At 37.9% G+C, this 13,765-nt stretch overlaps 1 protein-coding gene across 1 annotated transcript in view; it reads right to left on the reverse strand.

The window, feature by feature from the left end:
* Window positions 1–13,765, reverse strand: part of LOC114506943 (SLX4 interacting protein) — a 216,348-nt gene that overhangs the window by 182,030 nt on the left and 20,553 nt on the right. Inside the window, exon 2 of the mRNA XM_028524891.2 lies at window positions 12,347–12,401. Within this exon, the coding sequence (XP_028380692.2) occupies window positions 12,347–12,373 (27 nt within the window). The 5' untranslated portion in view covers window positions 12,374–12,401. The remainder of the gene's footprint in view (window positions 1–12,346; window positions 12,402–13,765) is intronic.

Raw genomic sequence — 13,765 nt, forward strand, 5'->3', positions numbered from 1 at the left:
GTCATTACTAAGAACTCAACTGCTATGAAAATATTTGCATAAATTTTTTTTTCAATAATAATCACAAAATCGATACATCTATTTTCAAATGAGCACAGATGACAGTCATTACCACATTCCCCTTTAGGTAACTGAAAACCCTAGGACACAGAATTGAAATTATTCACTGAGGCAAACCAGGAAGACAAAAGCCCATTTGCTATTCAATGTTCTTTCCATGGAAGTTCAAAGCACTGCTCTTCACTTTTACTTTTACTATAAAGGGAAATCACTGTCAATTCGTGGGCATATTTCTCTTTTTGTGGTTGTTCTAAGGAATGCAAAGACTAAGGTTAACTGAAATGCACAGCAGAACATAAAACTATAATGGTTACAAAGTAGTGGAAAGAAAAACATAACTAGTAAAGATTCAGAGATATTTTAAAAATGTAAAATCTCCTCATTAACATTAACAAAATCTGAAGCCTATTATTTTAGATTTAGAAAAACTCACCCTTCCTACCCCCAAAATACATCTCCCCACCCCATCCTCACTCCCCACCTACTTAATAAAGTAGACAACTATCAAGAACAAAAGTTAAAGCTTTAAGTGTCCTGGAATGGATGGGAAGGGGGGGTTGGTGGTCATTACACATTCCCTGTGGAAGAAGACAAAGCCAGATCCACATTCCAGGGAAATCTGGCTGGTTGGAGTTTTTCCTTAAATACAGATTGGCCTGTCACTAAGCCAGGCTCTGCAATCTTCCCAGGCTGCCAGAGCTAGGAGCGCCAGGAATCCCTTCTAATTAATCAAGCCCTCTCAACAAAAATTTTCCCACCCACAATAAAGTGCACTGGGGGGAGGGGGAAGCAGCAGAGCAAGCTTTGTAGCTAAAAGAAATTTAGACTTTGGTATAATACCTAACTAATCCAAGAAAACAGATGCAGGAAGCAAAGGAAATGATCTGCAGTGAAAGACAATGAGATAGGAACCTTTCATATTACTGCTTCACTGGAACCCAAGTTGAAAATTTAAAATCCTAAGAGTGAAACCTGAACGCATTATATACACTTTTAAAAATACCTATAAAGCAGGGGATGGACCCATAAACTTTTCAGAGGGAGATGCCATGCATATTAATTTGACACTTTTGACAATAATTTATTACTAAAATTTACTTTCTTTCCATTCAAGCTTTGTGTTTAAATGGATAAAAGCCCATAATTAAGATCATTATATGCCCATGTCTATTTCTTGCTTCCACTTGCAAAGGAAACAGCCCTGCCTTGGCCTTGGTAATTTACCCTTCCTTGCAGCCAGTTTAACCCAAGGTAACTTCATTGAAAGTTTACTCTGACTAGCTGCAAGGAGGTAGGTGTCCAGAGGATGCAAACATTTAGACCCTTGTGATGTCTAATAAAGCTGCTTCTAGCCATGTGCTTTAAGGGGTACATTTATATACCCAAATCAGCATTTATACATAAATATTTCAGACTTTGCAGGCAATGAGGTCTTTGTTGCAACTATTCAACTCTATCATCTTAGCATAGAAGCAGCCAGAGACCATACCTAAACAAATAGGAATGGCTATGTACCAGTAAAACTGCCTTTACAAAACAAGCAGCTGACCTTTGGCCCCTAAGGAATTTATCTTTGGGAAATTCTAAAACACTGGGGTACTTGTAGAACTAGATCTAGAATTAAGATCACTAAGGAGCGCTGAAGAGACGACTCTGCTATCACCACTACTTTCAACTGAGAAAGGAGTCACTAAGGTACTATATAGGAGGTGTCTGCATGTCACAGCATTAGTGGCCCAGAAGTCAAGAGTCCTTGAAAGCTGTAGTTCCAAAAACTCTCTCTCCTCACCCACTGTAGCCATTTCCAGGAATTCTGGCGTAGAAGAGTTCAAGGCCAGGGCCACAGCAGTTGGAAAACAAAAACAAAAACAAAGCACAAACAAAAAAAAAACCCTCTCTTACTTTCTTACTTGCAGGAAGGTCAAAAGACCTTTCTTTCATTTGAAGGATAAGCTGTTTGCATAATTAATATCATTCCAAGGAAAGGCAGAGAATAAACAACTGAGGTGCAAGAGGTGTAAGGAGTAGGGAAAAACTTAGACCATGAGAAAATAGGAACCTAGCTAGCTAGAGCCAGGAGATTACTAGGTTAATGAACAAACATCCTGCCTTCCCGCCTTATGCAAGAATGCTTGGTTTGAAATTCCCACAAGCAGTCTTTGTAAGCGAATTGCTAACTGCCAGGTCTGCTTCTGTATAACGCTTGCTTGCCCGCCCCTATATAAGGACATAGTTGCAAGCACTCGGCATGTCTCTCGTTTGCAGCTTGTTGTGGGCACTGTGTCGCTGGACACTCTGAGAGTTTGCCCCCACGCAGGTTAACCTTGGCCAATAAAGAAACATCTTTGATACCCTGAAAGTCTCCGATATTTGTTCTCACGTTTGCTGGATGCTACAGAGGCAAACCCTTTGGTGTTCATCTAATTTTCTGCTACTCTGAGAACCATGCTTTATCCAAGTAGTTTTCAACCCAAATAGTCAAAAGTAGATGTATCCATGAAAATCTGCATAAGTTAATTCCTTTTAAATTTTATTCATCCATTTAATTTTTTAATCTTAGTAATGCACATACAGATTAGAATGACATCAAAAACAGGCCTCTTCTGTTCCATTCCGCCACCACTCCCACCCCAACTCTCACTCACCAGGAACAATCACACTGAAAACTTTAGCTATTTGATCTGGTATTCTCCATCAAATTACTAAATACCATGTTTACACTATAATTTCTTATTATTTCAGTTTTACATAGTTTCCATTAAAAACAAGGCAATGCTTACAATCCACCCTCCCACACATATTATCCCTAGCCTTCCAAATTTAGAAGTTAACTATAATGAATTGTATGCTTTGTTCAAAGCAGAGCCATGCTTACTTTGCTATCTTGCACAATCTTTTGTTTGCTTAAAGTGTTGCATCATTCTTCTTTTAGTTTCTTATATTACTATCACTAAATTGTTCCCATACTCTGACAGACCTAAAAAAAAAACCTCTTCTCAATGTATTTAAATACATGAGGTATTTTATTCATGTTCTTTTTGTTGGAGACATCTTTTGTGGAACCTTCTGTCCTGGTCCAGTCAGACTGGCTGCTTTGTAGCCAGGATACACAGTTGATCATCGTGGGATCTGCTTATGCCCTCACCTGTTAAATTCCCTCCTTCCTGGATCTCATGTCTCACAGCTTCCCTGTTGACCCCCTCATTTAGGAACATCACACCCTTCATAAAATAGGATACATTGAAAGGAAATTACTTAGAATTTACATCTCTGAAAATGTCTCTATTCTACAATAACATGTGATTGAAAGTTGGGCTGTGAAGAAAGTTCTGAGTTAGAAACCAATATTATTGGAATATTGGAAGAATTTGTCCACTGTCCCCAGCTGTTGCTGCTAAGAAGGCTGTTCCTGCTGAGAAGGCTGTTCTGAGTCTGATTCCCTGTACATGACCTTTTTTTCCTTTAGGATGTTCTATACTCCCAATGTTCTGAAATTTTAGGATGATATTCCTTGGTACAACTCTTCTTCATTGACTTTGCTAGGTACCTACTCACAGCAACTTTCAGAAGGAAACTGTCCATTCTTTCTTGAAAATTTCATTGTATAATTTCTTTTATGACTTCCCTCCCCACTATTTTTTTTCTTTTCCAGAATTCTAATTTTTCATATCCTCTAATTTTCTTATGATTTATAATCAATTTTTGTCTATAATTTGTTCTACTTTCTGGGCAGTAGGCCTCAACCATATTCACATACTTTACTGAATTTTTAATTCTTTTCTTTTTTTTAATTTATTGATTTTAGAGAGAGATGAATTGGGGGAGAGAAAGAAATAAACATCAATTTGTTGTTCCACTTATTTATGCATTCATTGGTTGATTCTTCTATGCATCCTGATGGGAACTGAACCTGAAATCTTGGTGTATCAGGTCAATGGGCTAACCAATTGAACTACTGGGTCAGGGCACTGAATTTTTATTTCTATTAAGCATTTTTAATTTACAAGAGCTCTTCCTATTTGCAGGAATTTCCCTTGTTTACAAAATCCTGATCTAGTTACACGGTTATAATTGCTTTTTTTACTGCTTTGAGAATACTAATTACAGTGTTTGAAAAGTCTTCTTTTGCTCCCTTAAATCTCTCTGAGCCTCTGAGTTTCTTCAATTTTTCTTCTCTTTCTCAAGTCTTCCTTAAATCTCTGATGATATACTTTGTCCATTCATAATTAACAACATACAAATGAATGCTGATTAGGAACTTTGTGTACAGAGGTGGGATTTATTGACAGGTGGAGTTTGGGAACTCAGCAGGGACTCAAATATTTGGTTGGAGATCCCAAAATACAGGCTCTACTAATACCAGACAAGTAGACTTCAGGTTAAAAAGTATGACTAGAGCCCAGACCACAGTGTGGCTTAGCTGATTGGATGGCATCCTGCAAAGCAAAAGGTCATCAGTTCATTGCCAGTCAGTGCACATGCCTGGGTTGAGGGCTCAATACCTGGTTGGGGCATGTATAAAAGGCAACTGTTTCTGGGTGTTCTCTCCCCTTTTTTCTCCCTCCCTTCCCTCTCTCTAAAAATAAATAAAGTCTTTAAAACAAAAGTATGATCAATATGACTAGACATAAAAGGGACATCTCATAATATTAAGGGTTCAATTCAACAGAAAGGTAAAACAATCATAAATTTGTACATACCTATTACTACATCCTCAAAATATAGATAGCAAATAGCAATGAAAGAACAAATATACAAATCTAAAATCATAGCTTGAGATTTTAATACACCTTTCTTGACTGAAAGAACAAGTGGACAAAAATATTAGTAAATACAAAGCAGATTTTTACAACATAATTAACAAACCTGAGCTAAGGGACTCATGTACTTCAATGCACCTGACAACTATTACATTTTGCAAGGCCTTATGGAACATTTACCAAAATAGACAAGAGGAATTATGCTAAATACCAATAACAAAATCATCACTAGGAAATTCCCAAATAAGTAGAAACAGTATAAGAGGTTTTGATCATGAGGTATTTAAATAACCCCATGATCAAAAATACAATCACAATGAAAATTATAAAATATTTTATTTGAAAAACAAAGTCCCTAAAAAACAAGAAGGATACAATTAAAGTACGTTTGCTTAGAGAGAAATTTATAGCTTTAAGCATAAGTACTAGAAAAGAAGGTTCACAATAAGTTAAGCATCCATCTTAAAAAACTAGAAAAAAATAAAGCAAATTTGTTCAATGGAAACAAAAGGAAGGATATAATAATTAATAAAACAGAAAACAATTATACTACAAAGTTAAAAAAATCTGTTCATTCTTGGGGGGAAAAAACCTAGTAAATTAATAAACACCTAACAGTAATAATAATTACTCCTTTGACAATGCAAATCAATATCATACCTCATACCTGTCAGAATGACTATTATAAAAAGATAAGAGGTAAATACTGGTGGGGTTATAGAGAAAAGGGAACCATGGTGTGTATGGATTGCTTGGAATGTAAACATTGTACAGCCACTATGGAAAACAGTACAGTGATTTCTCAAAAACTTAAAAATAAAAACTACCATATATGATCCAGCAATCCCCACTTCTGGGCATATATCCAAAAGAGATGAAATCACTATGTTGAAGAGATACCTGTACTCCCAAGTTCATTGCGGAGATTTTTTTCATTGCTTTTACAGAGAGAGAAAGAGAGGGAAACATTAATTTGAGAGACAGATATCGACTGGTTGCCTCCTCATACATGCCCTGATGGGGAAGGAATCGCAACCTGACTGTGTGCCCCAACCAGGAATCAAACCAGCAACGTTTGAGCCTATGTGACAATGTTCCAACCAACTGAGCCACAACAGCCAGGGCCAGTGTAGCATTATTCATAACAGCCAAGAGACAGAAACAACCTAAGGGTCTACTGATAGATAAATGAGTAAAGAAAATGTAGTATATACACAAAATGGAATATTATTTAGCCATAAAAAGAAGAAAATCCTAACATTTGTGACATCATGGACACTTTGAGGGCATTATGCTAAGTGAAATAAGTCAGACAGTAAGAAAGACAAATACTATTTGATCTCACTTATAGATTTTTTAAAAAGGGACTTGTGGTACACTCATACAGTGAATTATTAGTCAACCATAAAAAAGAAACCTTACTATTTGTGACAGCAGGGATGAGCCTAGAGGTTTTATGCTAAGTGAAATAAGTGAGAGGAAGACAAACACCATGTAATTCCACTTATAAGTGGAATCTAGAAAACAAAATAAATGAACAAACAAAATAGAAACAGACTCATAGATACAGAGAACAGACTAACGGTTGTCTGAGGAGAGGGAGGTTCAGAGGCTGGGTGAAAAAGGTAAAGGGATTAAGAACTAGGAACTGGTAGTTACAAAACAGTCACAGGAATGTAAAGTACAGCACAGGGAATATAGTCAATAACATTGTAATAACTATGCCTGGTACTAGATGGGTACTTGAAATATCAGGGGGATCACTGTAAAGGATATGACTATCTAATCACTACACTGTACACCTGAAACTAAAACAAAATAATATTGAATGTCAATTGTAATAAAAAATAAAATTAAAAACAAAAATAAATGAAAACATCGAACTCATAGAAACAGAATAGAAATGGAGAGATGTTAGTTGAAGGATACAAACTTCTAGTTATAAGATGAATAAGGATCTAAATGTGACTATACTTAACAATACTGTACTGTATACCTGAAAGTTGCTGAGAGTAGACTTTTAATGTTTTCATCATAACGACAACAGAATGCTAATTACATGAGGTGAAGGATGTATTGACCTTATTGTGATAAACATTTCACCATATATATGTTTATCAAATCATCACAGTACGCACTTGAACTTAACAATGTCACATGTCAATCATATCTCAATAAAGCTAGGGGTAAAAAATAATCACTCCTTTGGAAATTTCAGCCAGGCTGTCAGGATATTTGTGAGCCAGGATAGCTTAAAGCTGGTATCCTAATGCTCCAAAGGGGTAGAAGAGAAATGGCAGTGAACCCATTCTAGTTAAGCCCAGATTTGTGAAGAACTTCAACTTTTGGTTCTTTACACAATGCCTGACACACAAATGAGTACTCGATTTGTAGATATCCTCATATAATACTCTCTGGTTCACATGGGTAAGCTTGCTTATCATTCCTTAGAACAGTAACTATTCAATAGAACTTTTTCCTTCATTCTCTTGAGAAACTCAGCCTTCATGAAACTGCAACTAAAAAAACCTTCACTCGCTAACCAAGGGAAGCAATGTGGAAGCTTGCCGTCTATACAGGGCCTGGGGAGGGGGAAGGGAAAAGGAGAAAAGCAATAAAAATACAGGAAAATACTAAAACACCAGCCTTGCGCCAAAATCTGTTTAGAGTTGCAAAGTTATGCTACCCACAAGGTGGTGGAATCCCCAGACATGAAATTAACATAAAATCTCATTCGAAAGCACTAAAGTGCCAAAGGCTCCAGCAGGAGTAAACTTGAAACTGGTCAACTGTTCTGTGGGGCTCACAGGTCTTTCCACCTGTGTGTGTGCAGCATGTGCCTGAAAATCACAGCACAATTAAAAAGTACACACATAGACTTCCAACCAAGATGGAGGCACAAGTAGACACACTGTGCCTCCTCGCACAACCAAAAACACAACAACAAATTTAAAAACAAAAAACAATCAGAACTGACAGAAAACTGAACTGTACGGAAATCCCACAACCAAGGAGTTAAAGAAGAAACATTCATCCAGACCAGTAGGAGGGGTGGAGGCAGGCAGTGGGGCAGAGAGGACTAGTGGCAAGGCAGCAGCTGGAGGACTGGGGCAGGCAAGGTAGCAGCTGGCGGACCCAGAGAGGTGGCAGCTGGTGGACAGGGCAGGGTGGTATCCTATTAGCATGTAGATAAACCAGGAAAAACAACTGGGAAGAGAGATAGACTGCACAACCAAGAGTTCCAGCATGCGGAAATAAAGCCTCAGAGCCTCTGACTGAAAACACCTGTGAGGGTTGAGGCACCAGTGGGAGAAATTCCCAGCTTCACAGGAGAGTTCATTGAAGAGACCCACAGGGTCCTAAAATGTACACAAACCCACCCACCCGGGAATCAGCACCAGAAGGGCCCAATTTGATTGTGGGTAGCAGAAGAAGTGACTGAAAACCAGCAGAGAGCAGAGCAAGCAGCCCTGTTCCCTCTCAGACCCCTCCCCCACATACAGTGTCACAACACAGCGATGTCGGTTGCCCCACCCTGGTGAACACCTAAGGTTTCACTCCTTACTACGTAATGGGCCTGCCAGACCAAAAAAATAGCCCAAATGAAAGAACAGATCAAAGCACTAGAAAAAATACAACTAACAACAAAGAGATAGCCAACCTATCAGATGCATAGTTCAAAACACTGGTGATCAGGATGCTCACAGAATTGGTTGAATATGGTCACAAATTAGAGGAAAAAATGAAGGCTATGAAAAGTGAAATAAAGGAAAATGTACAGGGAACCAACAGTGAAGGGATGGAAACCGGGATTCAAATCAACGGTTTGAAGCAGAAGGAAGAAATAAATATTCAACCAGAACACAATGAATAAACAAGAATTCAAAAAAAATGAGGAGATGCTTAGGACCCCCAGGAAAACTTGAAAAGTTCTAAAATCCAAATCATAGGGGTGCCAGAAGGAGAATAGGAAGAGCAAGAAATTAAAAACTTATTTGAAAACATAATGAAGGAGAAGTTCTACAATCTGGCAAAGGAAATAGACTTCCAAGAAGTCCAGGAAGCTCAAAGTCCCAAAGAAGTTGGACCCAAGGAGGAACACACCAAGGCACATCATAATTACATTACTCAAGATTAAAGATAAGGAGAGAATCTTAAAAGAATAAAGAGAAAAGAAGACAGTTACCTACAAAGTAGTGCCCATAAGACTGTCAGCTGATTTCTCAAAGGAAACCTTGCAAGCAAGAAGGGGCTGGAAAGAAGTATTCCAAGTCATGAAAGGCAAGGACCTATACCCAAGATTACTCTATCCAGCAAAGTATCACTTAGAATGGAAGGGCAGATAAAGTGCTTCCCAGATAAGGTCAAGTTAAAGGAGTTCATCATCACCAAGCCCTTATTATATGAAATGTTAAAGGGACCTATCTAAGAAAAAGAAGATCAAAAATATGAACAGTAAAATGACAAGAAACTTACAGTTATTAACAACCGAACCTAAAACAAAAACAAACTAAGCAAATAACTAGAATAGGAACAGAACCACGGAAATGGAGATCACAGGGAGGGTTATCAGTGGGGAAGGGGAGGAGGGATAGACTATGAAATAAGTTACTTTAAAATTATGAAGGACATAAAAAGAGGAAATGGAAACAGGTTGAAAAATAAGAGAAGTATATAAAAAAAGAACTGGCAGAATTTGAATTAAAAAGAAATAACCAAACACATTCTCAAATGAAATATACAGTAACTAAAAATACACAAGTTAAAGAGTACATTAAATGCAGATTAAATAGCAGGTTAAACATGAATGAAAGGTTTTAATTAACTGAAAGAGGTTTGACAAAAAGAACTCTGAATGCAACAGAGGCATACAGAAGAGAAACAATAAGGCAAATAGCCTAGCAGCATTCAGACAAGCCCGCTGGAACAGCATTCATCACATGGTAACAGCATCATTAAGTGTATATGCCTCCTTCCAACGATGACACTCTAGGCAGTGCATAGCACTCTGGCAGGGTGAGATGTCATATTCAGAATGGGATCCCAGTGCTTGGGTTGTAGGGCTTTTAAGCTGCATGGTTAGGAAAGCACTGGCCCCTCTGCCTGTGTGATCAGAGGCAGGCATACAATCACAATGTGATGTGTAAAATGTTTCACATGTTTTAGAACCCTGCTGTTATCCCTAACCTGCTAGCTTGATAGTCATGGTTAGGTTAACTGCCCTGCCTGGAATGAATTAGAAGCTAGGTTCTAAGCATTCACGGTGTGACTGTGAGATGGGAAAATATGGTAGAGAATTTGTTACATTGGTGGGTATGAACTGAAAGTCAAGAGACCCATCCATGGCATAATTAAGGGTTGGGGTCCAAACTTTGGGATCATCCAAAATTGTCTGCTCTACTAGGCCATAGCCAGTTTGGGCAGTGCTTTGCAAGAGGTCCAGTCCTTTTCTGAGAAGACAACTCACAGGGGCTCAGTCCTGGATAAGTTAATATTATCCCTCTAGCACATAAGAAACTATTATATGAGACTATCCAACAAACTCTATAAAAGACTTCCAAGTTCCTCTTGGCTGAAACCTAGATTATGCAGGCAGAGAATAAAGAGAAGCACTACCCAAAGAGAAAATGATTGAGATTTCTCAAAACTGATTAAAAATATGAATCTTCCAAATGAAGATGTACAATATACTGCATCCCAAGCCAGCTAAATAAACACAAGTCTGTACCTCAAGATTTAATTGTAGAATTGCAGAACATTACACAAAAAAATAAATCTGAAGAGCAAGACAGACAACCAAGAAAGGAGTCAGAGTGAGGCGAAGAGCACATTTCTGTGGTAACTAGTCTGCAGAGATGCACCCAGCAATCTTCCCCTTCCCCTGTAAGTACATGTTGCTTCTTATATGGAGAGTTGCAGCTTCCTGTGGCTGTGCTTAGAATGCTCTGACCAACAGAATGCAGCAAAAGTGGCACCTGAGACTTCAGATGCCTTCAGAGGACTGGTAAATTAAACTTCTTCCTTCTTGCAACTCTGGCTGTGGGTCACCATCCTTCAAATCTCATAAAATCCTTCAAAATCTCAATCACCATGTTAGGAGAAGCTGAATCCACATACAGCAGCCACATACATGAGAACTGGAAGGGCAACAATTAACAGCCCCAGGTATGATTCCACCCATTTCAAGTATCAACTAACAGCAATGTGAGTAGTCATCTTCAATGTTCTATTTAATTTGAGAGCCAATGTAATTACAGCCCCAGGCAGCAGCAAAAGGACAGACCACTGACACCAGGTAACTTACAGAATCACGAGAAACAATAAAATGGCTCATTTTTAATCCACTAAATTAAATTTATAATTAAAACATTTTTCAGTTGCAATAACAGATTCCAGAGATAATAGAAAATATCTCTAAAATGCTGAGGAAGAAATAATGTTCAACCTAGAATTCTAAAACAAACTGCATATTTTTCTAGAGTAAGATCAAAATGGATTTTTAGACAGGCAAATAGTAAAAGTTCACCAATTTATCTCTCACAGAGAGAAACACTACAGAACACATTGGGATAAAAGAAATCATTGTAAGTAATAAAATTTATAAATATGTTGTAAGTCTAAGTACTGACATGTTAAAAAGATACGGCTATAATATTAAATAATATCTCATCTGGTTAACTAATTTGCCTATTTTGGTGTTTTAAATTCATACTTAATACAACAGTAACATAGAGAAAATGTCCTAGAGAAGAGCCACTATATATACAAGCATCTTCTAAACCTTACACTCACTATTTATCAGTTCTTCCTCCATCCTTCCCTCATATATGATCCTCCCATACTCTTACACCTGAGAAGATACCAACCCCAACCATTGAGGGATAGAAAAAAGACACTTGTAAAAGGAAAGCAAAGAGGGCAACCATTCAAGAGAACTCTCTCCTGGCATTTACCCAGTGCAGCATTTAATGCCTACTTCTTTATCTTCATCCACTTTATCAGAATCAAAAATTATGTCATGGACATGCAATGTGAATAACAATTTTTAAAATTAAAAACCAAATTATGCCTTCTGGTCAGAAGCAAGCAACTCCCATACCCATATGAACTACTAATTCTCTCCCCCACCTCCTTCATAACATACAAATTTTCACTCACCTACTTCAAGTTTTCAGTAGAGAACCAAATTTACAAATTGTTTTTAAAGATTTTATTTTATTTATTTTTAGAGAGGGGGAAGCCAGGGAGAGACACATCATGTGCGAGAGATACATCAATCGGTTGCCTCTTGCATGCCCCCAACTGGGCACCCAGCCTGCAACCCAGGTGTGTGCCCCTGACTGGGAATTGAACCAGTGACCCTTTGGTTCACAGGCCAGAACTGAATCCACTGAGCCACACCAACCAGGGCAGAACCAAATTGAAAGACAAGAAAAGTTCAGAGCTTCTATTTTCAATTAGTATAGAATTTAGTTATACTAGAAAGTGATTAACCATTTTAAAGAAGGCTATTAAGCATTACTTACTTTAACAGCAAATTTCTTTGATGCCATGCTTAATGATTCCAAAGTAATTACAGACCTGTAATGGAAAAAAGAAAAAAAGAAAGTTAAAATTTCTTTGTATTTGAATACTATATGGGAGAAAAAGGTTGGCTGAACAGTCAAATATCAATAGGTATTTGGAAGATGAATGTTCATTTATAACTAGTCTTAACAAAAATACTATACTGAATTAGTAATTTAAAACTGCCCATATCAGCCCTGGCTGGCATAGCTCAGTGGATTGAGCGCGGGCTGGGAACCAAAGTGTCCCAGGTTCGATTCCCAGCCAGGGTACATTCTTGGGTTGCAGGCCATAACCCCCAGCAACCGCACATTGATGTCTGTCTGTCTGTCTCTATCTCCCTCCCTTCCCTCTCTAAAAAATAAATAAATAAATAAATAAATAAATAAATAAAAAACTGCCCATAAAGAAAAGCACAGGCCCAGATGTATTCTACGAAATGCTTAAAGAAGAATTAATACCAATCCTTCCCAAACACTTTTTTTTATATTCACACAAGGATTTTTTTTCTCATTGCTCTCACATAGAGAGGGAAAGAGGATGGGAGCGAAGGAGGGAGGGAGGAAAAGAGGGAGAGAGAGACATTGATGGGAGAGAGAAACATCAATTAGGTGCTTTCCCATATGCACCCAGACTGGGGCTCAAACCCGGAACCTGGGATTTAACAAGGGAATAAAACCCATGACCCTTCAGTCTACAGGACAACACTACAAGCAACTGAGCCACACCAGCCAGGACCACAAATTCTTAAATAAACAGAAGCATAAGAACTCCTCAAGTCCAAGTGGAGCAAGCAAGCTGAGTGGTTATGTGGTCACATCTTATAGATCAGCAGCACTTGCAGCATGGCTGACCAACTGCAGAATTCAAAGCTTTTTCTATTTGACAAGGATGGCAATGGAACTGTAACAACAAGGAATTGGGAATTGCAATGAGGTCTCTTGGGCAGAATCCTACAGAAGCAGTTACAGGACACAATGAATAAAGTTGACTTTCTAGTATTTCTGACAATGAGAGCAAAAAAAAAAAAAAAAAAAAAAAAAAATGAAAGACACAGAGGGGGAAGAAGAAATCAGAGAAGCATTCCGTGTTTGTTGATAAGGATGGCAATAGCAATATCAGTGCAGCAGAGCTTTACCACAGAATGACACACCTTGGAGAGAAGTTAGTAGATGAAGATGATGATGAAGCGATCAGGGAAATACACTGATGGTGATAGTCAAGGAAACTATAAAGAGCTGGTAGAAATGGTAGAGCCGGAAGAACTGACAGCAAATTGAGTGTGTTAAATTTCTGGTACAAAATTGTTTATTTGCCTTTCCCTTGTTTATAACATCCATAAAAGGTTTCTCACTACTGTTAAAAAAATATGCAAAAAT

The sequence above is a fragment of the Phyllostomus discolor genome, chromosome 9 (assembly GCF_004126475.2).
Source record: "Phyllostomus discolor isolate MPI-MPIP mPhyDis1 chromosome 9, mPhyDis1.pri.v3, whole genome shotgun sequence".
Lineage (NCBI taxonomy): Eukaryota > Metazoa > Chordata > Mammalia > Chiroptera > Phyllostomidae > Phyllostomus > Phyllostomus discolor.